The sequence below is a fragment of the Triticum aestivum genome, chromosome 2B (assembly GCF_018294505.1).
Source record: "Triticum aestivum cultivar Chinese Spring chromosome 2B, IWGSC CS RefSeq v2.1, whole genome shotgun sequence".
Lineage (NCBI taxonomy): Eukaryota > Viridiplantae > Streptophyta > Magnoliopsida > Poales > Poaceae > Triticum > Triticum aestivum.
Window position 1 is genome coordinate 645773979 of NC_057798.1, and position 26276 is coordinate 645800254.

A 26276-nucleotide genomic window follows, 5' to 3' on the forward strand; every position below is an offset into this window, starting at 1 on the left:
TATAGATACTTAGACCGAGAACCCTGGGCCCCTTAGCTCACTGATGCGGCACTTTAGCTCGTTTATATTCGACAAATAGGGCTAGTTACTTAGGTGACTTAGGGCTAAATCGAGACTTATTACTGCTTAAACATATGAACAACTTAAACAGGAGCATGAATCAATCGCTTGCGAAGACAAACTAGCATATACAGATAGCATCTGGGGCACATGCTTAGCATGAAAACATAAAACTTGATGCATATGTCCTTGAATGGAAACATGTATCCATGAATGGATCATCAGGGGATTCAATCTTAGAGCTAGATGGCTCTGATGTCATTTCCTTATATATGTGTATGGATTAGCACTGTGCACTAGGGGTGACACCTGGTGCTACAGTCGGTCGGTTTGCAACTGATCAAGGCAAAATCCGTCCTTTCTGTTTAGCTAATTATCTGTCAGGTTTAGTTTAGCCAGCAGATCAAACCAACACAAGCTTGACCGCTTTAGAATAGTTGAGAAAGAGATTTATATAATCATCTGTAGGTAAATAGAAGCCCATATGCAAGACCAGATACGTACCTTCAGTCTTAATTACATCAATGCTACACAGAAAGCTTTCAACTGTTAGTGAACCACAGAACATGCAACATCCATACGGATGGGTCCCGCTATTTTCTAGAGCACGCAACCAGTTCATGTATGATGTTAAGTGTCCGAAACATGTACGATAGACAATCAAAGGGATGTGCTGCACCTTGGGCATGTGCTGCATCAAGATGGGAAAATGCACCTCAAACAAGTACAATGCCTGAGACATGCATGAGCTTTAGACCTGAAATAGGGAAGACTGTACAGGCGACCGATCTTAATTTCACATCAATGATGTTAAAACCAACTAGCATTATTTTACTGCAAAAACACATACACGTTGTATATCTGATTATTTTCTTTAAGAGCGCATCCAATTGTTTGATCCATACAAACATGGTAAAATACAAGCAATCTTTATTTTTCTGACTGCACAGGCAAAGATAGATCACGAATCTCGAGTTTGAGTGGCTCATGGATAACTGCGTTCACTGTGCTAACCATCTCAGTTGGTGAGGAAAATGCATCAGTGTGAGAGTAGAAGAAGTGGCATATCTTGCACATGTTCCAAAACAGCTCCCTGCATGCCCTAGGAACAACACTATCTTCCTTAAGGACCAACCTCAGCAAGTCTTTTCTACACGAGGCTACAGATCTCCTTATTGACTCTTTAGCCGCTTCAATGGACATAGAACCGTCACTGTGGAGAACACGTAGTGAAACACTATCGAGTTTTCCCTCGCTGCTCTCCCTCTGTATTAATAGTAGACCAAAAATCTGTCAGAATAGCCCAACTACAACTTAAAGGTCTAAAGTGGCTTACAGAGATATGAGTAATTACTATCTTCTCAAATATTCACGACATGAACACGGTATGCACAAAAATCAGTACTTGATTTCTAACTCTCAAAGTGAATATGGGACTTGCATTGTTCTGTGCTCTAAATAATACCATGAATGGCTGGAAATCTAGATTTTTGCGAGGATTACTATTTACTATGACGCCTCTAGTCATACCAAGTATTTGTATATATAAATATTTTTCGTGTAGTGATATCTGAAGCCATATGTGAAAAAATGATATGCTTACAGAGCTATACCAAATTGGAAGACACAAACTTTAAGCCATAAAGGGGCCGAAATACCTCAAAGCCTTGAATGTCGTTGAGGAGTCGGCAACAAGTGCCCATTAGCCTGAATAACTCATTGTACTCTTGACCATTCACAACAGATGCCAAGAGTGTTTGCCCGACAAAATATGATGCTGGGAGCAGAATGGGAGCCAATGTGAATGATACAATTGCAGTTTCCATGTACTCTTCGACTGTCGGCACATATTGTCTCATCCGCCAATCTGCGTCGGTTATCATAGTCCCCAGTAGTTGTAGCCACTACACAAGATTTGCAACATTTCAATGCTAAGCACAATAAAATTCAGAATCATTCAGACTCACGGGAAACTCACAATTTCTATTAGGTGCTTTTTGACGTCACGGTCTTGTACAAATGAAGCCATTGTTCCAAGATGGTTCGTTGTAGTGTAAATGGCATAAAACAATATTTTTACTTGCTCAGAGTAGAATTCGTCTTTGGAGTGCTCATCCCACCTAAAGACACGCATTAGCAAATTAGGCAAAATGACTTGTTAGAACAGCAAGACATCGTCATAACACTACTTTATAAAATGAAGGAGAAGGTTTCTCAGCATCTTTAGATAGGAAAATGCCATCAGTGGTGCTAAAAAAGGACATATAAAGAGATCAAGTTGACGAATCGTACTTCTCGAGTAGTGTTACAAGGTTTTCTAGTTCTTCTCTTGACCCCTCAATATCGAAGAAGTCATCAACAATATTTAAGAGTATAGAATTTTTGGCCCATGAAATGCGAGCATCAGACAGTTCAGGAGGGAACATGGTAGCCGCAGCAGCAAGATAGCAAAATGTTGTCCTCTGTCGTGCAAACAGTAGCTGGTCTAGCCTGGTCTCCTTCACCCAACTGTTGCAACAAAGAAAATTTGAAAATTCTCTAAGAAAGGAAGTTACTAAGACTAGAGAGCATAATTATCAAGTTACCGTTCAAGAAGCTGGAGTTCATCCTGGTAAATAGATTGAGAGAAGGTGAAATCTTCAATAGCCAAGGCTAGAATATCTTGGTTTACACAACATGGCCTGATTTACCAAAATGTTAAAATTTGGTATCTAACATCTACTTATATTTATATGATTCAAAGTTGACAAGTGTTTTAGGAAATAAAACTTTACAATTGTTCTGTCTTCAACATCTGCGAACCCCTCAAATCAAAGTTTTCAATGTTCCACTTCTGATCCAGGCGTTCCATTGTGGCATAAAAGGGAAATTTAAGAGCATACTCCACCTGAAATTACAAAAGCATACAAGTAAACATAAACTGTACCCTAATTAAATATAGGATCAAATCATTTTTTGAGTTCTAAATTTGATGCAAGCACCTCTGCAAAGACCGGCCTACTTTGCACGCCGTCATGGATTAATTTTTCCCTTAATAAGTTGCTTGACCAGTGTCTAATATTATCAAGAATAAATTCATTTTCTTCTACACTGACTGTTGATGCCTTGTATAATTCCAATATAGATTTTGTATCATTTAAATACCCTTGAAGTGAATTATGAAAAGTGGAGGCTTCATCAACATGACGTAGCTCATCTGCATCAGATTGAAATTAGTGAATTAATTAGTTAAAAAATACAAAAGGTAAAATAAATAAGATAGGAAATTCCGCCCAATGAAGTACCTGAGGAAACGTCATATCCATTCATCCGTAACTGACGAAACGCCATTGCGCATGTCGCTACATCCAGCATGATTTCCTCATCTCTTTGTACCCACAAACTGTAAGGTGGGCACAGTCAAGTTTACAAGCTACAAAAACTAAATGTCAAATGTTTATTCATGGTCACTACCTATATGTCATGTTTAAGATGGTCTTTATCTCACTACAAAAATGGTGAGATATCCCGATCTTTTCAAGAGAATCCACCATTGAAAGCTGGCAATATACATTTGTCGGGTACACTGTTGGTACTGCAAAATTCCAATTTTGTGAGCTATATAAAAAGTTTATGCCCTTGCAAATTCTTGATGAGAAAATATACAAAAACCCACCTGAACTACCACATTTACTAACAAGCAAGTTCAGGTACTGGAGGGCTTTGTCATCATAATTGTGGATTAAAGCAGCAGCAGTTGCTGAAGGAGAGTTGAACAATGATCCATTATTCCTCTGGAACTTGATAAGTTCATTCCAGTCCAGCGGGACTCCTAACCCTTCAGCAACATAAGCCATGTATGCTTCTCTCCCATCAGATTTATCCCCAGCAAGTCTGTATTAATACATTTTTTCAAAATGTTACTAGCATGTAATACTCAAATTATGAATGCTATTTTAATTTCATTGGTAAGAAAAAAGACGATACATTATGCTCATTCTACTATACTTTGAATCATGGAACTTCAAAAAGTTTCCAAAAAATAAAAATAAAAATCAGCTTAATAAAAAGAAAGAGATAAGAAGCAAATCAGCCAAAAGAAATTCCATTCACACTACTAGCTGCGTTCGAGTAAGAACCAACTATCCTAACCAGAAATAAATGGGAAAGGAATGCATGCATGTGCACATTTTTGTGCCATAATTGTCATTTGACAAACCTTTTCAATTCCATCTGCCGGACGTGAAGAATCCCATCAACATCAGTTTGTCTCGCTGGAAATTCCAAGCCCATTCCAATGGCTTGCCTAATCATACCAGGAAAAGTAATATTGAAACCTATAGGAGTAGCAATCTGCTCATCCATAGAGAAGGAGAATTTTTTTCCAATAAAATGCAGTCCTGTTTCGCAAAAGGAAAAATATAGTTATGTCAGTATAGACCATTTTATCTCAACAAAAGTTGTTAGATCGTATAAACAGAAGATAATAAAATGACACAACCCTAACAAGTATTCCCTCCGTTCCAAAATAAGTATAATTTGAACTAAAATGACGACACTTATTTTGGGAAGGAGGGAGTATATTTTTTCCCATACCTCTCCTGATGTGTTCCGGGCCAACATTCCATTTCTTGAGTGCAATAACACACGCCAATGTGGATAAGAGAGTAGACTTGTCGGGTGACAAGTCAAATTCGCTGATGCCCCAAGAACCATTATCCTGTTGGCTTTGCAATATCCATTCAAGGCACCGAGGGAAGTGTGGAGCACTAGGGAAATCCCGCAAGGGCACCATAGCAACCCATGCTGTGTCGTACGGAGATGGTGTCAATTCAGGATTCTGAAGCTGCTTCCTTATTCTAGCCTCCCGTTCCTAATTTGTATGCAACATTTGATGCTTGTATTTAGTTCAGGCCGTAAAATCATCAGCGCAGCCTCACACATATTACTGGAACATTGATTCATACCTTGTTTCGCAGGCCTGCATTTTCTCCTACCAAACTCTTCTTCGCTGTTTGAAGAAAAGGAGATTTATGTCACACGTCAATTAGATGCTGATCTTTCGCTGTCTCTACTCTCGGAACAAAAAGTTGCGACATGAACTGGGGATTCTTTTAACAAAAAAGATCTTTGAAGCTGCTTGTAATTTAAGACATACTAATAGTGTATTTCTTTTAGATGTAAAAAACCAAGTGAGAGGTCTCCTTTAAAAAATTATATACTTATATATTTTGAGATTTTTTCAGAGCCAAGGAGCCACTGCTCCCACATGGGTGTGTCGATCCCAAATTCCAGCGGCGTCAGTATTGGTGCTAATATGCGGTGTTTCCTATTCATGTATGGTCCAAGATTCTAGTGTACAAAGCCTATTCTTTTATGGATCGGCCCTGAAACAAAGGCTAAATAGTACTAGGAGCATATCCTCTGCATGTTGAAAATAACCTACAAATATATAAGAATACAGGAAATTATACATGTATATGTTCATATGCGTTGATTATCTGTAAAAATTAATAAAAATGTACCATGACTTCTGTTAAAAAAGGCGAAGTGTCATTTTTTTGCTTGTTTTGGAGCACTGGACTTTGTCTTATTTTCCCCACAGAAAGCATAACTATTCATTTTTGCATTAAAAGTTGCACGAACATACCATACTCTGAACATGTATACACTTTTTAGAATTTAGTTTGATATTTTTTTGATTTACTGTTCATTCAGAGCATATGCTCCCACGAGCTAAAGTGCCGCCCTCCGAGATAGATTGCAAGCCCTTTCTCTTCTCGGCTATCATGGTATCACTTGTTAAATTGTGTATGTACAGTAATTTTCTTTTGCGGAAAATGTACACTGACAACTGATAATTGGCCTGTTAATTCCGTGGGTTGTGCACTAAATAGCCAGACCCTAAAATCCCAAGGCCGGCCTTGCCTAGTATGAAAAGTAAAAACGATAGCATTTTATATTTAAAATATTAATTAAATGATTTATATATTTTTCACTTAAACCCTTCTTTTAAGGCATTTTAGGCTTTATAGAGCTTTTGGGTCATAAACTGAAGCCCAAGCCGGTCGAACTGTCGAGCTTCAGGCTCGGGCTGTCAGCTCGGGCTGCCCATGCCCAGATTTTAAGTGATAGCTTGCGAACAAACATGTCACAAAACCTCACAAATAATTTTACTTGAAAAAAAAAGTCATATACATAGATTACCAGCACTTGTCAAATGCAGCTGACTGTACTAATAAGATATGCAACGGCAATGGAGAGTGGAGCCGGACCGCATGGTTTGAACAACACAGTATTTCTCCACATTCTTAAGTAAGCCTTCACATGTTTGTTTTTATAATAAAAAATATATTTGTAAATTGGTTATGTTATTTCTGTGGCTCATTGAGAAATAACTATTTCTCTATCTCAATGGTGAGAATCTGATCTTAATATACAAGTAGATACGGATGTAAATTAGTCACTCACTGCTGACAGCAATAATTCCAACTAGAGGTGCGACGGGTCACTCTCTTCCGAAGGTGACGAAAAAGGAACGAGCAAACCAGAGTTTCTTACCTAAAGCGGAAGTTGCCATCGTCCGCGTCCTCCTCGCGCTCATCGAATAGGGAGGAGCACGGCAATGGTCATGGGGGAAGAACTCGGGGCGGTGTGCTCCGGTGAGACCATGCTCGGCAGCACGGGCCGAGGCAAGGCCAAGAGGCTGGTTTCTTCTGTGATGGTGTGAGTGAGACAAGTTCGACACAAGCGGCGATACCGCAGCAGGCCGGAGGCGATGTCCGGCGATGGCGGAACAGGTCCCGGCGGCTATTCTCGCGGTCGCCATGGGGATGGTCGATCAGCTGAACCAGAGAGCAGTGGAGGGAAAGGTCGATGCGTCGTCTACATATTTATACGGCCACTAGTGCTAGACATGGCATGCAGATGCAGGATGCAGCGCAGTAGCTTAGAGGCGGCTAAATGGTGCTGGTGTCAGCAAGCGTAGTGCGAAAGCGTCTCGCGTTATGTTTTAAACTGCATATATGACCGCGTGGGTATGTTCAAGGAAAATTTGTCGATTATTTATAAGTACTGTATTTCGAACTGCCTGCCGTGCGGATTTGCTGGTGCATGCATGCCACCAAGTGTCTACCTGATGCATGCAGATTTTTCTCCTCTTCTAACAACGTGCTACGCTAAAGCCAAAGAAATTGAAGCATCGACCTGGATACGAAACCCGATCTGTAGCCCCCCTCTAGTACTGCTGGCACTTGCAAAACTCTACAAACATTCCCTTAATTGCTCCGAGCTTTCTAGTCTAGGAATACAATTCTAGGTCAACACACTTAGCACCTCACGGGTTTCAACCACGTGTTTGGACTGCAGAGCCAGATAACACAATTCCAGGTCAAACATGCACTGACCGCGGCATCACGTGCTGAACACATTGACCCGGCCGCAGCAACATGTGTTTCCGTGAGACGACATATCATTCACCTTAGCTCCTCACGTGTTTGGTGAAGGGAACCCATTGGTAAATACAGTACTTCGTCAACAAAAAAGAATACGACCGCATAGCCAGGGAACACCATGCTCCTGTAGTCCTGTGACCAGTGCAGCTTGAAACTGCAAGCACTAAACCATGGGAAAAGGTAAATCTAAGGGCATCTCCAACCTGGACCCATAAACCTCCTGCAACCGTCCGGAACGCGTTGTCCGGGCCGCGGAAGCCATCCAACACCGACCTTTATCGGTCCGCGGGGCGGTTCGGACGCGATTTCTCCTGCAAACCGGAGATAAAAATGGGGAGGTTTGCGGGAGTCTAGACCGATCCCAAGCCCGCTTCTGATCGCTCCGGCCCACCAAAAACCCGTCACCCTGTTGGAAATATGAGCAATTTACCGAATGATTTTATTAACAGAAATACTAGATAAAGCATGACTAGTATAGCAGTGATAAAACAAGCCATGCGATTTGACAAAGAGAAGGTAAATAGTATCTGCATATATGAGCTAGAACCGATCATCTCTAGAACAGACAGTAGATGAAGATGCATATATGAAGTAGAGCCTAACATGTCTAGGGCAAACACTAGAACAAGGAACTGTTGCAGGACTTCTAACAGGAAAAATAAGAACACGTACGGGAAAACAGCAGGAGCAGAGGCACTGGACTTGGGGTCGGTGTCCTCCATGTCGTCGAGGAGGTAGTTGACGTCGGGGAAGTAGTCATCGGAGTCCCGGGCGTCCGTGACGAAGAAGTCAGTAGTCGCGCTGAGCGCTCCCCAAAAACCTTATCACCCTTCTCCCGTACATGAATCAAAAGGTGCGGTTTAGGAGGCCTACTGTCCCGCCCTACGGTGCACGCCGCAAGCCGGGATGGGGAAGATTGTAGCAGGAGCGTAGTGCTCAGGAACTTTGTGGCGAGAGGAAGAGGACCTTCTGATGTGTATCTCTGGAGAGGAGCGACCTCTCTTATATAGGCACAAGAGAGGGACGCGAACAGGCTGCGACGGGAGGTGAAGCAATGGAGGGAGACGAAGTGAACAGGTAGCACGCGAAGAGGTGCACCGTTCGTATTCATTCTCCACTATAGCAAAATGTTTCAGCTCCCGTGTGACCGTTCGTATACCCGTCGTGCGTGGCAAAAATTTGGACATCGGCTCGGCTCATTTCCGCAACCCGTGGCGCGTCGTGGCGAGGCGTGGCGGGCGGCGAAGGAGGAGCGCGTGTGGATGTCCTTCTTGTTCTAATGCTCATACAAGTGGGGAAAGAGCCTCCCTTATAAAGAGGTCCAACTCCCTCTAAACTAGCAATGTGGGACTAAACTTTAGTTCCACCTCTTGCCTTGCATGAATGGGCTGCGTGGGACTCTAGGATTTATTAGGAATTTTTGAAACTGCTATTGGGCTAGGCCCAAAATAGACAAAATTCCAGCAAACCACCACCAGATCTCAGAGGCACACAAAATCTGCCTTTGGTTCCAAAACACTATTTTATATACCAGTACTACAGTGGAGACTGTTAAGTTGAACTTTCACCTAGAACTCTATGCTACACTAGTAAGCAACTTGAACAGTGGGCTGGGCCTTGAACTGCAAGTTTTCTGCGAACCTAGCTTCACACAAAGCCTTGACCGATACGTGGCTACCGTGGGTCTTCCCCGCGGGTGGAGCTTATGCGTCATACTTCGAGACCTTTCATGAGTTTACTGGAGAGAACCCTACTCTCATAGATTGCGATGTTTAACAATCAGACTCATATAGGTGCGTTCTTCAAAAGATGTTCTGCAGGGCAACATCTCTGCTTCAAAGAGCCACTTAGAACACATTAAGATATACATCAACCTGCCATGCAGATTTAGGAGAGTATTGCATCTTCATGGAATGGTATTTTTAATAGTAAGGGTACTCTCCTCCCTGTTGACCAACAACTTGTCTTTCACATCTAATTCACGGGATCTCCGATCACAAAGAATAGGTTACCACTGTGAACAACTCATATTGTGGGTCTCATACCCATCTCCCTCGATGCATTATCTATCACATTACGTGATAGACCCTTAGTAAAAGGATCTGCCAGATTTTTAGACGTTTGGATATAATCCAATGCAATAACTCCGGAGTTTCTCATTTTTTTGACAGACTTTAACCTTCTCTGAACGTGTCTTGATGACTTCATGTTATCCTTTGAGCTGTTCACTTTCGTGATCACAGTTTGATTGTCGCAGTTCATAAGGATACCCGGTACATGTTTCTCAACAACCGGCAAGTCATTCAAGAGCCGGCGAAGCCAATTTTCTTCGACCGTAGCTGTATCTAGTGCTGTGAGTTCTGCTTTCATTGTTGACCTTGTTAAGATGGTCTGGTTGCAAGACTTCCAAGAAACAGCGCCACCTCCATGAGTGAATACATATCCACTCGTGGCCTTTATCTCATCAGCATCTGAGATCCAGTTTGAGTCACTATACCCTTCAAGCACCTTTGGGTGTCCAGTGTAGTGAATTCCATAATTCGCAGTGCCTTTCAAATAACGCAAAACTCTCTCTAGAGCTTTTCAATGCACATCTCCTGGTTTTGAGACAAACCGTCTCAGTTTGCTAACAGCAAAAGAGATGTCAGGTCTCGTAGCACTGGCTAAGTACATAAGCGAGCCAATAATATGAGAATATTTCAATTGGTCTCTAGCAATTCTTTGATTCTTTCGAAGCAACACACTAGCATCATATGGTGTTGGAGAGTGCTTGCAGTCACTGTAGCCAAAGCGACTCAAGATCTTTTCCACATAGTGAGATTGAAGCAATGTAATCCCACCATCATCATCTCTCAACAACTTGATGTTCAGAATGACATCGGCCACTCCTAAATCCTTCATCTCAAAGCAACGATATAGGAAATCCTTGACCTCCTTAATAACATTCAGATTTGTTCCAAAAATCAGTATGTCGTCAACATACAAGCAAAGCATAACTCCTTCGCCCCCACCATGGCGATAGTACACACATTTGTCAGCTTCGTTCACAACAAAGCCTGTAGCTATTAAAGTTCTTTCGAACTTCTCATGTCACTGTTTGGGTGCTTGCTTGAGTCCATACAAAGACTTCAGCAACTTGCACACTTTCCCTTCCTGACCATCTGTTACAAACCCATTTGGTTGTTTCATATAAATTTCCTCATCCAACTCTCCATTCAGGAAAGCAGTCTTAACATCCATTTGATGAACGAGAAGACGATGTGAGGCAGCTAGTGAAAGTAGAATTCGAATAGTGGTCAGTCGAGCCACAGGTGAGTAAGTATCAAAGAAATCTTCACCTTCCATTTGGGTATAACCCTTAGCCACGAGCCGAGCCTTGTACTTTTTAATAGTACCATCAGGCCTAAGCTTCTTCTTGAATACCCATTTGCATGCTATAGGTTTGCACCCATAAGGACGATCAGTTATCTCCTAAGTTTCATTCGTCAAGATGGAATCCATCTCGCTACGAACTACTTCCTTCCAGTAGTCAGCATCTTCAGATGCACAGGCCTCTGAAATAGAACTGGGAGCGTCATCTATGAGATACACAAGAAAGTCATCACCAAAGGAATTTGCAGTCCTCTGTCTCTTGCTCCTAGTAGGAGCTTCATTGTTTTCCTCCACAGGACTTTCAAAGTGTTTCATCGAAATGGCAGGTTCAGCAATTGTAACTGGTTCCTGATTCGATGAACTAGGCATCTCCTGATTAGATGAGGTAGCCGTATCCTTCATGGGAAAGATATCTTCAAGGAAAGTCGCATCATTCGACTCCATGATCGTACCGACATGCATGTCAGGTACCTTAGATTTTATAACCAAGAATCTATAACCAATGCTATGAAAAGCATATCCCAGGAAAACACAATCCACAGTTTTTGGTCCCAGCTTCCGCTTCTTTGGAATTAGCACATTGACTTTCGCCAAACAACCCCAGGTTCGTAGATAAGAGAGCTTTAACCTTTTCTTCTCCCATTCCTCGAATGGAGTTATCTCTTTGTTCTTTGTGGGAACTCAGTTTAGGACATGACATGCAGTCAATATCGCCTCCCCCACCATGCCTTGGAGAGACCCGATGTGTCTAACATGGCGTTAACCAAATCAGTTAGAGTATGGTTCTTTCGTTCGGCCACCCCATTTGGCTGAGGTGAATAGGGAGGCGTCCTCTCATGGATTATACCATGTTCCGCACAAAAGGAATCAAATTTATTTGAAAAATACTCTCCACCACGATCGGACCTAAGCCTCTTGATCTTTCGATCAAGTTGGTTTTCCGCTTCAGCTTTATAGATCTTGAAGTAGTTCAAAGCCTCATCCTTAGATTTCAGAAGATACACATGGCAGTATCTAGTGGAGTCATCAATCAACGTCATAAAATACTTCTTTCCACCTTTTGTCAAAACACCATTCATTTCACATAGATCTGAATGTATGAGCTCTAGTGGTGCAAGATTTCTCGTTTCCGCAATCACATGAGACTTACGGGTTGCTTAGCTTGCACGCACACTTTGACACTTAGATCCCTTGACAGTGGTGAAACTAGGGATTAAGTTTAACTTCGCTTGTCGCGACATGCAACCAAAGTTAACATGACAGAGACATGAATGCCACACATTTGATTCACTATTGTTGCAAACATGATTAACAACTTTATTGCAAATGTCTGATAAGGATAAACGAAACAAGCCTCCTAACTCATAGCCTTTACCAACAAAGGTTGCATACTTGGAAATTACAAATTTATTCGACTCAAAGACAAGCTTGTAGCCATCTCTACACAGAAGAGGTCCACTAACAAGATTTCTATTGACGGAGGGGACATAATGCACGTTCTTCAGCCGCACGATCTTCCCTGAAGTAAACTTTAGATCGACTGTGCCAACACCACGAACAGAAGCACTTGAACCGTTGCCCATCAACACGGTTGAAGTCCCTGCGGTCTGATAAGACGAAAAATGGAAATATCACCGCATACATGCACATTAGCACCCGTGTCAATCAACCAATCAGGAGAATGACATACTGAAAGAATAGTAGGAAACATACCATACCCAGCATCCTTCATGTCAGTGTCTCCAACGACAACATTAGCGGTCTTGCCGCCTTTCCCAGGATGACACTTGTCATGGCGATTAGGGCAACTAGGAGCCCAATGATCAGGATCCCCACACACATGACAAACACCTTTCTTCTTGTCATTCTTCTTCTTGAAGTTCATGTGCTGCACAGCCTTGTTCTTCCCATCAAACTTTGCTTCACCATCAAACTTGCCCTTGTTCTTGAACTTGTGGGGCTGGAAGTTCTTCTTCTGTACCAGATTGGCACTAGAACCTCCCTCAATACCTCGAGCATGGCTGTCCTTTGCTCTCGCCTTTTCTTCCACATCAAGAGTACCAATGAGATCCGGAACGGAAAACTCCTGCCTCTTATGCTTCAGTGAGGTAGCAAAGTTCCTCCACGTGGGAGGAAGCTTAGTGATGATACCTCCGGCAATAAACTTGTTTGGTAGGATACAATTGAAGTGCTCAAGTTCTCTAGCAAATGACTGTATCTCATGAGCTTGCTCAACCATGGAGCGCTCTTCAGTCATCCTGTAGTCATAGAATTGCTACATGATGTACAACTTAGTACCAGCATCCGAGACCCCAAACTTGGCCTTGAGTGCGTCCCACATATCTTTTCCATTATCAATTGACGCATAAGCATCAACTATGTTCTCACCAAGAACACTCAAGAGAGCAGCCTTAAACAAGGTATCCATTTTCTGAAAAGCTTGTGCCTGTTGAGCATCTTGCTCTCCTTCAGGTTTGCCAAGAGTGGCGTCATAACAACTCATGGTTTGAAACCATAAGACTGCTCTCACGCGCCACCTCTTATAGTGGATACCCTCAAACATAGGAGGTCTCATGGAAGCAGCAAAACCACTTGGGGTAAATTGCCTATAATAAGGTTTTTGGATTGTTGGAAATATGAGCAATTTACCGAATGATTTTATTAAGAGAAATACTAGATAAAGCATGACTAGTATAGTAGTGATAAAACAAGCCATGCGATTTGACAAAGAGAAGGTAAATAGTATTTGCATATATGAGCTAGAACCGATCATCTCTAGAGCAGACAGTAGATGAAGATGCATATATGAAGTAGAGCCTAACATGTCTAGGGAAAACACTAGAACAAGGAACTATTGCAAGACTTCTAAGAGAAAAAAAATAAGAACACGTACGGGAAAACATCAGGAGCAGAGGCACTGGACTTGGGGTCGGTGTCCTCCATGTCGTCGAGGAGGTAGTCGACGTCGGGGAAGTAGTCGTCGGAGTCCGGGGCGTCCGTAACAAAGAAGTCAGTAGTCGCGCTGAGCGTTCCCCAAAAACCTTATCACTCTTCTCCCATACATGACTCAAAAGGTGCTGTTTAGGAGGCCTACTGTCCCGACCTGCGGTGCACGCCGCAAACTGGGATGGGGAAGATTGTAGCAGTAGCGCAGTGCTCAGGAACTTTGTGGCGAGAGGAAGAGGACCTTCTGATGTGTATCTCTGAAGAGGAGCGACCTCTCTTATATAGGCACAGGAGAGGGACGCGAACAGGCTGCGGCGGGAGGCGAAGCAACAGAGGGAGACGAAGTGAACAGGCAGCACGCGAAGAGGTGCACCGTTCGTATTCATTCTCCACTAGCAAAACGTTTCAGCTCCCGTGTGACCGTTCGTATACCCGTCGTGCGTGGCAAAAATTTAGACATCGGCTTGGCTCATTCCCGCAACCCACGGCGCAACGCGTCGTGACGAGGCGTGGCGTGGCAAGGCGGGCGGCGGAGGAGGAGCGCGCGTGGATGTCCCTCTTGTTTCCATGCTCATACAAGTGGGGAAAGAGCCTCCCTTATAAAGAGGTCCAACTCCCTCTAAACTAGCAATGTGGGACTATAGCGACCAGACCTCAAACAGTCTGATCTCTGTGCATCAGTGTCATCCTTGGATCGGTAATGCTGACACGCACAGTACTCGAAGGATTTATAACAGAGTAGCAATCACACACTTATTACATCGAATGTCTCAAAAGAGAACTTATTACAATAGATATGTCTTAAGGCCATCTAATAACGATAACAGCGGAAGGCTTGGAAGATAAGCGAGTCCATCAACTCCAACGACATCACTGAGTATAAGACCACGACCTAAGGCACCTTACTCGTCGTCTGAAAAGTCTGCAACATGAAAGTTGCAGCCCGAAAACGGGTCAGCACATGGAATATGCTGGCAATGTAACACATAGAGAGTAATGAACAAATTAATGCTATCACTACATGCATATATGGCTGGTGGAAAGCTCTATGGTTACAGTTTTGCATAAAGCCAATTTTCCCCTACAACAAATGAATAAATTTTATTTAACTATCATGATGGTTGTTAAACATTGAGAAGGTTCCTCCAACTCAATCCCAATTAAACATCATCATTAAACCCAACAAATTAAATTAAGTAACATGATGAGATTCACATGATATCCGGGTACTAGAACTCAAAACGTCCATAACCGGGGACACGGCTAACCATGATTAGTTTGTATACTCTGCAGAGGTTTGCACACTTTTCCCCGCAAGACTCGATCTCCTCCTCTTGATTTCTCGCACTACATGGTGTTTGAGAAACGGATGACCGAGACATAGTCTTTCAGAAGCATTAACTCTTTACTCTGGGTAGACAGTACCAACCTACATCCCCTACATCTGCTAGTCTACCACTGAAAGAGGTCACACAACATACTCAACTATGCTAGAGCCCATAGTAGCTTGCGGCTGCACATGGAAGTTTCTAGCATGAATAATCTCATGATCCCTTTGAGCCTGGGTGGCGGTCCATAGGAGAATCACACGGTACCCCGGGATTTCCAAAAATACAGGCAACACTGGGTTCTCCAGGTGCCTCAATCCACCCAGATGTGAATTAAAGTTGCCACCTTAAGTAAACCATTAAATAACAATCTCACATCTGTCATGGATACACTCACCCAATCCACGTCTACTAGCATAGCATAGCAATATAAGCAAACGTAGAAGTAACTCCCAAAGGTTTGATAATAAAACAGGTAATATGTTCTACCTCATCTACTTCCGAAAACCCACATATTAATCATATCCTAACCATGCAATTGTTTGAGGATTGATCTAATGCAATAAAATTGGGTAGTAAAGAGATATGATCAAAGTGTTACTTGCCTTGCTGATGATCCGTGAAACCTAGAGACTCGTAGTAGCAAGCGACGCATTTCGGGTACTCTATAGCAAACAAACTAGCATACAATAAGCACTCATCTAATGCACAGGTAAAACTCAAATAAGAGATCTAACCAGAAAGTTCAACTTAAGAACTCCGATTTGCAAAAAGAATCAAATCAAACGAAGCAACGAAAGTCAAACGGCGAAAGAAACAAGCTTCGTTTACTAATCTAGACCTAAGTCAAATTTTAGAGTAGCAAAAACTTGTTTGAGTTGGTTAAACGGAAAGAGGGTTTCGAGACGACACTCCATGCGCTTGAATCGCCTGATTCCGATAAACGAGCTTAAAGTTATACTAGAACGAAAATCGAATCAGAAATCGCGATCGAAAATAATCGTGGAAAATCCGAGAAAAAGAAAAACGGACGAACAGGCTAACGAACGAACGTTCGCTGTCTGCGGCGAAACTGCAAAAACCGTTTGTTAAAACGAAAGTATGGACGAACGTCCGCTAAATAACTAAACCGGGAAAAAAAATAAAACCGATCTATATAAAAAAAATAAACTGGGTTCCTAAAAAACCGACGGTGTTCTCGAAAACCGCCACGGCGACGGTGACTACCTCCGGCGGGTCACCAGCGGTGGCGGCGGGTCAACGGGCGGCGGCGGCGGTCGTTCCGGCGGGGCGGCGGCGGCGGCTAGGGTTAGGGCGGCGGGGTGGGCTGGGCTGGGGCGGCTCGGGGTGCACTATTTAAAGGAGCCGGCCGGGCGGAGTCCTGGCCGAATACGGCCCGAGGTCGGTCTTTTTTTTAATATTCGGACGTGGAGAAAAAGAAAGAATAGAAATACTAAACGGACTTCAAAAATCCCGAAATAAATTTTCCCCGTCCTCTAAAAATAAGTCGGACAAGATGAACATTTATTTGGGGCCTAGATGCAAATTTGAAAAACGCGCATTTTTTCTAATTCAAATAAAATAGCGACAAAACTCTGAAATAAAATCTTATTTGATTTTAATATTAAATCCTCAATATTTCTTTATTTTGGGAAAGTCATTTTACTCCCTCTCTCTTATTTTTATAATTGAAATATTTGAAGATAAAATAATTAAAATCAAATGATCCCTTTTCTAAATTTGAGAAAAACTCAAATTAGAAAATAACGAAATTCCCAACTCTCTCCGCGGGTCCTTGAGTTGCGTGAAATTTCTAGGATCAAACCAAAATGCAATAAAATATGATATGCAATGATGATCTAATGTATAACATTCCAAATTGAAAATTTGGGATGTTACAAACCTACCCCCCTTAAGATGAATCTCGCCCTCGAGATTCGGGTTGGCTAGAAAATAGGTGAGGGTGGTCCTTCAGTAGATCTTCTTGCTCCGAGGTGGCTTCATCCTCGGTATGGTGGATCCACTAAACTTTGCAAAACTTGATAACCTTGCTGCGGGTGACTCGGCTGGCATATTCGAGAATCTTGACTGGTTTCTCCTCATAGGTCAAGTCACTATCCAACTGAATTGCTTCCAGTGGCACTGTATCTCTCAGCGGTATATCGGCCATCTCTGCGTGGCACTTCTTCAACTAGGAAACGTGGAACACATCATGAACTCCTGACAATCCTTCGGGCAATTCCAACTTGTAAGCAACTTCTCCCATACGCTCCAAAACTTTGTATGGTCCCACAAAACGTGGCGCTAACTTTCCCTTAACTCCAAAATACTTAACTCCTTGAAGTGGGGATACACAAAGATAAACTCTGTCTCCGACTTCGTAAACTGTCTCCTTGCGTTTAGAATCTGCACAGCTCTTCTGCCTGGACTGGGCTACCTTGAGCCTATCGTGAATCAACTTCACCTTCTGTTCAGACTCCTTAATCAAATCCGGTCCAAACAACTGGCGGTCTCCAACTTCATCCCACAACAACGGTGTCCTGCACCTCCTTCCATACAGAGCTTTGAAAGGGGCCATCTTCAAACTGGATTGATAATTGTTGTTGTAAGAGAACTCTGCATATGGCAAATTGTCGTCCCAACTAGATCCATAATCTAGCGCACAAGCTCTCAGCATGTCCTCCAGAATCTGATTGACTCTCTCGGTCTGTCCATCTATCTGCGGATGAAAGGCTGTACTGAACTCTAGCCTGGTGCCCAAAGTTTCGTGCAACTAATTCCAGAACTTTGAGGTAAACTGGGTTCCTCTATCTGATACAATGCTCCTCGGAACTCCATGCAGACATACGATCCTGGTCATGTATATCTTTGCCAACTTAGCACTGGTGTAAGTGGTTTTCACTTGGATGAAATGAGCTACCTTCGTCAAACGATCGACTACAACCCATATTGAGTCATAGCCTGAACGAGTCCTGGGAAATCCTGTGATAAAATCCATGCCTAGCTTATCCCACTTCCATTCGGGTATCGGTAATGGCTGTAGCAACCCTGCTGGCTTCTGATGCTCTGCCTTCACTGTTGGGGAACGTAGCAGAAATTCAAAATTTTCCTACGAGTCACCAAGATCTATCTATGGAGAGACTAGCAACGAGGGGAAGGAGAGTGCATCTAGATACCCTTATAGATCGCTAAGCGGAAGCGTTCAAGTGAACGGGGTTGAAGGAGTTGTACTCGTCGTGATCCAAATCACCGGAGATCCTAGTGCCGAACGGATGACACCTCTGCGTTCAACACACGTACAGCCCGGTGACGTCTCCCATGCCTTGATCCAGCAAGGAGAGAGGGAGAGGTTGAGGAAGACTCCGTCCAGCAGCAGCACAACGACATGGTGGTGATGGAGGAGCGTGGCAATCCTGCAGGGCTTCGCCAAGCACCGCGGGAGAGGAGGAGGGAGAGAGATAGGGCTGCGCCAAGAGGGAGAGAAAACTCATGTGTTGGCAGCCCCAAAACCCTCAAGTATATATAGGGGGAGGGGAGGGGGCTGCGCCCCCTCTAGGGTTCCTTCCCCAGGGGTGGCGGCAGCCCCCAGATGCCATCTGGGTGGCGGCCAGAAGGGGGAAGAGGGGAGGCGCACCTGGGGTGGGCCTTAGGGCCCATCTGCCCTAGGGTTTGCCCCCTCCCACTCTTCCCTGCACCTTGGGCCTTGTGTGTGTGTGTGGGGGGGGGGGGCGCACCAGCCCACCTGGGGCTGGTCTCCTCCCACACTTGGCCCATGCAGCCCTCCGGGGATGGTGGCCCCACTTGGTGGACCCCCGGGACCCTCCCGGTGGTCCCGGTACATTACCGATAGCACCCGGAACTTTTCCGTTGACCAAAACAGGACTTCCCATATATAAATCTTTACCTCCGGACCATTCCGGAACTCCTCGTGACGTCCGGGATCTCATCCGGGACTCCGAACAACATTCGGTAACCACATACAAACTTCCTTTATAACCCTAGCGTCATCCAACCTTAAGTGTGTAGACCCTACGGGTTCGGGAACCATGCAGACATGACCGAGACGTTCTCCGGTCAATAACCAACAGCGGGATCTGGATACCCATGTTGGCTCCCACATGTTCCACGATGATCTCATCGGATGAACCACGATGTCAAGGACTCAATCAATCCCGTATACAATTCCCTTTGTCCAGCGGTATTATACTTGCCCGAGATTCGATCGTCGGTATGCCGATACCTTGTTCAATCTCGTTACCGGCAAGTCTCTTTACTCGTTCCGTAACACATCATCCCGTGATCAACCCTTTGATCACATTATGCACATTATGATGATGTCCTACCGAGTGGGCCCAGAGATACCTCTCCGTCACACGGAGTGACAAATCCCAGTCTCGATTCGTGCCAACCCAACAGACACTTTCAGAGATACCCGTAGTGCACCTTTATAGCCACCCAGTTACGTTATGACGTTTGGTACACCCAAAGCATTCCTACGATATCCGGGAGTTGCACAATCTCATGGTCTAAGGAAAAGGTACTTGACATTAGAAAAGCTTTAGCATACGAACTACGATCTTTGTGCTAGGCTTAGGATTGGGTCTTGTCCATCACATCATTCTTCTAATGATGTGATCCCGTTATCAATGACATCCAATGTCCATGGTCAGGAAACCATAACAATCTGTTGATCAACAAGCTAGTCAACTAGAGGCTTACTAGGGACATGGTGTTGTCTATGTGCCCACACATGTATCTGAGTTTCCTATCAATACAATTATAGCATGGGTTATAAACGATTATCATGAACAAGGAAATATAATAATAACTAACTTATTATTGCCTCTAGGGAATATTTCCAACAGTCTCCCACTTGCACTAGAGTCAATAATCTAGTTCACATCGCCATGTGATTAACACTCACATGTCACATCGCCATGTGACCAACATCCAAAGAGTTTACTAGTGTCATTAAACTAGTTCACATCATCATGTGATTAAGACTCATTGAATTCTGGGTTTTGATCATGTTTTGCTTGTGAGAGAGGTTCTTAGTCAACGGGTCTGAACCTTTCAGATCCGTGTGTGCTTTACAAATATCTTTGTCATCTCCTAGATGCAGCTACCACGCTCTACTTGGAGCTATTCCAAATGGTTGCTCCACTATACATATCCGGTTTGCTACTCAGAGTCATTCAGATAGGTGTTAAAGTTTGCATCGACGTAACCCTTTACGCCGAACTCTTTATCACCTCCATAATCGAGAAACATGTCCTTTATTTACTCCAAGGACAATTTTGACCGCTGTCCAATGATCCCCATTCCTGGATCATTCTTGTACCCCTTGACTGACTCATGGCAAGGCACACTTCCGGTGCGGTACACAACATAGCATACTATAGAGCCTACGTCCGAAGCATAGGGGACGACCTTCGTCCTTTCTCTCTCTTCTGCCGTGGTTGAGCTTTAAGTCTTAACTTCATACCTTACAACTCAGCCAAGAACTACTTCTTTGACTGATCCATCTTGAACACCTTCAAGATCATGTCAAGGTATGTGCTCATTTTGAAAGTACCATTAAGCGTTTTGATCCATCCTCATAGATCTTGATGCTCAATGTTCAAGTAGCTTAATCCAGGTTTTCCCTTGAAAAACACTTTTCGAATAACCCTATATGCTTTCCAGAAATTCTACATCATTTCTAATCAACAATATGTCAACAACATATACTCATTAGAAATTATATAGTGCCCCCACTCACTTCTTTCGAAATACAAGTTTCTCATAAACTTTGTATAAATCTTTGATCATCTCATCAAAGCGTTCATTCCAACTCCGAGATGCTTACTCTAGTCCAAGGAAGGATCGCTGGAGCTAGCACACCTTTTAGCATCCTTAGGATCGACAAAACCTTTCTGATTGTATCACATACAACCTTTCCTTACGAAAACTGGTAAGGAAACTCGTTTTGACATCCATCTGCCAGATTTCATAAATGCAGCTAATGCTAACATGATTCCGACGGACTTAAGCATCGCTACGGATGAGAAAATCTCATCGTAGTTAACTCCTTGAACTTGTGAAGAACTCTTCACCACAAGTCGAGCTTCATAGACGGTGACATTACTGTCCACGTCCGTCTTCTTCTTAAAGATCCATTTATCTCAATGGCTTGCCGATCATCGGGCAAGCCCACCAAAGTCCATGCTTTGTTCTGATACATGGATCCTATCTCGGATTTCATGGCTTCAAACCATTTGTCGGAATATGGGCCACCATCGCTTCTTCATAGCTCGTAGGTTCATTGTTGTCTAGCAACATGACCTTCAAGACAAGATTACCGTACCACTCTGAAGTAGTACGCATCCTTGTCACCCTACGAGGTACGGTAGTGACTTGATCCGAAGTTTCATGATCACTATCATAAGCTTCTACTTCAATTGGTGTAGGTGCCACAGGAACAACTTCCTATGCCCTGCTACACACTAGTTGTAGTGACGGTTCAATAACCATATCAAGTCTCCACCATCCTCCCACTCAACTTTTCGAGACAAACTTTTCCTCGAGAAAGGACCTGATTCAAGAAACAATCCCTATTGCTTTCGGATCTGAATTAGGAGGTATACCCAACTGTTTTGTGTGTCCTATGAAGATGCATTTTATCCGCTTTGGGTTCGAGCTTATCAACCTAAAACTTTTTCACATAAGCGTCGCAGCCCCAAACCTTTAAGAAATGTTTCTCCAAACCATAGTTCAAACGGTGTCGTCTCAACGGAATTACATGGTGCCCTATTAAAGTGAGTGCGGTTGTCTCTAATGCCTAACCCATGAACGATAGTGGTAATTCGATAAGAGACATCATGGTACGCACCATATCCAATAGGGTGCAACTATGATGTTCGGACACACCATCACACTATGGTGTTCCAGGCGGTATTAATTGTGAAACAATTTCCACAATGTCTTAATTGCGTGCCAAAGCTCGTAACTCAGATACTCATCTCTATGATCATATCATAGACATTTTATCCTCTTGTCACGATGATCTTCAACTTCACTCTGAAATTACTTAAACCATTAAATAATTCAGACTTGTGTTTCATCAAGTAAATATACTCAGTATCTACTCAAATCATCCGTGAAGTAAGAACATAACGATATTCACTGCATGCCTCAGCACTCAATGGACTACACACATCAAAATGTGTTACTTCCAACAAGTTGCTATCTTGTTCCATCTTACTGAAAACGAGTCTTTTCAGTCATCTTGCCCATGTGGTATGATTTGCATATCTCAAGTGATTCTAAATCAAGTGAGTCCAAACGACCCATCTGCATAGAGTTTCTTCATGCGTATGCACCAATAGACATGGTTCGCATGTCTCAAACTTTTCAGAAACGAGTGAGTCCAAAGATCCATCAACATGGAGCTTCTTCATGCGTTTTATACCAATATGACTTACATGGCAGTGCCACGAGTACGTGGTACTATCATTACTATCTTATATCTTTTGGCATGAACATGTGTATCACTACGATCGAGATTCAATAAACCATTCATTTAGGTGCAAGACCATTGAAGGTATTATTCAAATAAATAGAGTAACCATTATTCTCCTTAAATGAATAACCATATTGCTATAGACATAATCCAACCATGTCTATGCTCAACGCAAACACCAAATGACAATTATTCAGGTTTAATACTAATCTTGACGGTAGAGGGAGCGTGCTATGTTTGATCACATCAAACTTGGAAACACTTCCAACACATATCGTCAGCTCACCTTTAGCTAGTCTCCGTTTATTTCGTAGCTCTTTTATTTCGAGTTACTAACACTTAGCAACCGAACCGGTATCATAATACCCTGGTGCTACTAGGAGTACTAGTAAAAGTACACATTAACATAATGTATATCCAATATACTTCTATCGACTTGCCAGCCTTCTCATCTACCAAGTATCTAGGGTAATTCTGCCCCCGTGGTTGTTCCCCTTATTACAAAAGCACTTAGTCTCGGGTTTGGGTTCAACCTTGGGTTTCTTCACTAGAGCAGCAGCTGAATTGCCGTTTCATGAAGTATCCCTTCTTGCCATTGACCTTCTTGAAACTAGTGGTTTCACTAACCATCAAAAATTGATGCTCCTTCTTGATTTCTACTTTCGCAGTGTCAAACATCGCGAATACTTCAAGGATCATCATATCTATCCCTGATATGTTATAGTTCATCACGAAGCTCTAGTAGCTTGGTGGCAATGACTTTGGAGAAACATCACTATCTCATCTGGAAGATCAACTCCCACTCGATTAAAGTGATTGTTGCACTCAGACAATCTGAGCACAAGCTCAACGATTGAGCTTTTCTCCCTTAGTTTGCAGGCTAAGAAAATCATCGGAGGTCTTATACCTCTTGACGTGGGCACGAGCCTGAAATCCCAATTTCAGCCCTTGAAACATCTCATATGTTCCGCGACATTTCGAAAACGTCTTTGGTGCCTCAACTCTAAATCGTTTAACTGAACTATCACGTGTTATCAAATCGTGTATGTCCGATGTTCGCAACATCCACAGACGACGTTTGGGGTTCTGCACACTGAGCGGTGCATTAAGGACATAAGCTTTCTACTGATCGCATAATCGCTACTATCAACTTTCAACTATATTTTCTCTAGGAACATATCTAAAACAGTAGAACTAAAGCACGAGCTATGACATAATTTACAAAGGGTCTTTTGACTATGTTCAGGGTAATTAAGTTCATCTTATGAACTCCCACTCAGATAGACATCCCTCTTGTCATCTAAGTGATTACATGATCCGAGTCAACTAGGCCGTGTCCGATCATCACATGAGACGGACTAGTCATCATCGGTGAACATCTTCATGTTGATCGTATCCACCATACGACTCATGCTCGACCTTTCGGTCTCTTGTGTTCCGAGGCCATGTCTGTACATGCTAGGCTCGTCAAGTCAACCTAAGTGTTTCGCGTGTGTAAATCTGGCTTACACCCGTTGTATGTGAACATAAGAATCTATCACACCCGATCATCACGTGGTGCTTCGAAACAACGAACTTTCACAACGGTGCACAGTTAGGGGAAACACTTTCTTGAAATTTTAATGAGGGATCATCTTATTTACTACCGTCGTTCTAAGCAAATAAGATGTATAAACATGATAAACAAATAGTGACATGATATGGCCAATATCATATTGCTCCTTTTGATCTCCATCTTTGGGGCTCCATGATCATCATCGTCACCGGCATGACACCATGATCTTCATCATCATGATCTCCATCATCATGATCTCCATCATCGTGTCTTCATGAAGTTGTCTCGCCAACTTATTACTTCTACTACTATGGCTACCGGTTAGCAATAAAGTAAAGTAATTACATGGCGTTGTTCAATGACACGCAGGTCATATAATAAATAAAGACAACTCCTATGGCTCCTGCCGGTTGTCATACTCATCGACATGCAAGTCGTGATTCCTATTACAAGAACATGATCAATCTCATACATCACATATCATTCATCACATTCTTCTTGGCCATATCACATCACATAGCATACCCTGCAAAAACAACTTAGACGTCCTCTAATTGTTGTTTGCATGTTTTACGTGGCTGCTATGGGTTTCTAGCAAGAACGTTTCTTACCTACGCAAAAACCACAACGTGATATGTCAATTGCTATTTACCCTTCATAAGGACCCTTTTTATCGAATCCGATCCGACTAAAGTGGGAGAGACTGGCACCCGCTAGCCACCTAATGCAACAAGTGCATGTCAGTCGGTGGAACCTGTCTCACATAAGTGTACGTGTAAGGTCGGTCCGGGCCGCTTCATCCCACAATGCCGCAGAATCAAGATTGGACTAGTAACGGTAAGCATATTGAACAAAATCAACGCCCACAACTACTTTGTGTTCTACTCGTGCAAAGAATCTACGCAATAGACCTAGCTCATGATGCCACTGTTGGGGAACGTAGCAGAAATTCAAAATTTTCCTATGAGTCACCAAGATCTATCTATGGAGAGACTAGCAACGAGGGGAAGGAGAGTGCATCTACATACCCTTGTAGATCGCTAAGCGGAAGCGTTCAAGTGAACGGGGTTGAAGAAGTCGTACTCGTCATGATCCAAATCACCGGAGATCCTAGTGCCGAATGGACGACACCTCCGTGTTCAACACACGTACAGCCCGGTGACGTCTCCCATGCCTTGATCCAGCAAGGAGAGAGGGAGAGGTTGAGGAAGACTCCGTCCAGCAGCAGCACAACGACATGGTGGTGATGGAGGAGCGTGGCAATCCTGCAGGGCTTCGCCAAGCACCGTGGGAGAGGAGGAGGGAGAGAGGTAGGGTTGCGCCAAGAGGGAGAGAAAACTCATGTGTTGGCAGCCCCAAAACCCTCAAGTATATATAGGGGGAGGGGAGGGGGCTGCGCCCCTCTAGGGTTCCCTCCCCAGGGGTGGCGGTAGCCCCCAGATGCCATCTGGGTGGCGGCCAGAAGGGGGAAGAGGGGAGGCGCACCTGGGGTGGGCCTTAGGGCCCATCTGCCCTAGGGTTTGCCCCCTCCCACTCTTCCCTGCGCCTTGGGCCTTGTGAGGGGGGCACACCAGCCCACCTGGGGCTGGTCCCCTCCACACTTGGCCCATGCAGCCCTCCGGGGATGGTGGCCCCACTTGGTGGACCCCTGGGACCCTCTCGGTGGTCCCGATACATTACCTATAGCACCCGAAACTTTTACGGTGACCAAAACAGGACTTCCCATATATAAATATTTACCTCCGGACCATTCCGGAACTCCTCGTGATGTCCGGGATCTCATCCGGGACTCCGAACAACATTCGGTAACCAGATACAAACTTCCTTTATAACCCTAGCGTCATCGAACCTTAAGTGTGTAGACCCTACGGGTTCGGGAACCATGCAGACATGACCGAGATGTTCTCCGGTCAATAACCAACAACGGGATCTGGATACCCATGTTGGCTCCCACATGTTCCACGATGATCTCATCGGATGAACCACGATGTCAAGGACTCAATCAATCCCGTATACAATTCCCTTTGTCCAGCGGTATTATACTTGCCCGAGATTCGATCATCGGTATGCCGATACCTTGT

General features: G+C 43.6%; 1 protein-coding gene across 1 annotated transcript; it reads right to left on the reverse strand.

The window, feature by feature from the left end:
- Window positions 1-908: 908 nt before the first annotated feature.
- Window positions 909-6901, reverse strand: LOC100873131 (ent-kaur-16-ene synthase, chloroplastic). The gene is made up of 14 exons (XM_044469850.1): window positions 6601-6901; window positions 5007-5050; window positions 4636-4912; window positions 4259-4439; window positions 3716-3933; window positions 3514-3634; window positions 3345-3442; window positions 3042-3256; window positions 2835-2947; window positions 2646-2741; window positions 2353-2568; window positions 2039-2180; window positions 1719-1964; window positions 909-1326 (listed from the first exon to the last, which is right to left on the reverse strand). Exons 1-14 carry the CDS (start codon window positions 6866-6868, stop codon window positions 991-993), a joined length of 2571 nt encoding a protein of 856 aa, XP_044325785.1. The 5' UTR covers window positions 6869-6901; the 3' UTR covers window positions 909-990.
- Window positions 6902-26276: the final 19375 nt, after the last annotated feature.

Excerpts from the sequence above, each read along its gene's own strand:
- LOC100873131 (XM_044469850.1), bottom strand. The coding sequence starts at position 6,868 with ATGGCGACCGCGAGAATAGCCGCCGGGACCTGTTCCGCCATCGCCGGA. Across the intron at positions 5,051-6,600 it reads GATGGCAACTTCCGCTTTAG|CGAAGAAGAGTTTGGTAGGA; the intron begins GTAAGAAACTCT and ends TTCTTCAAACAG. Across the intron at positions 3,934-4,258 it reads CGGCAGATGGAATTGAAAAG|ACTTGCTGGGGATAAATCTG; the intron begins GTTTGTCAAATG and ends GTATTAATACAG.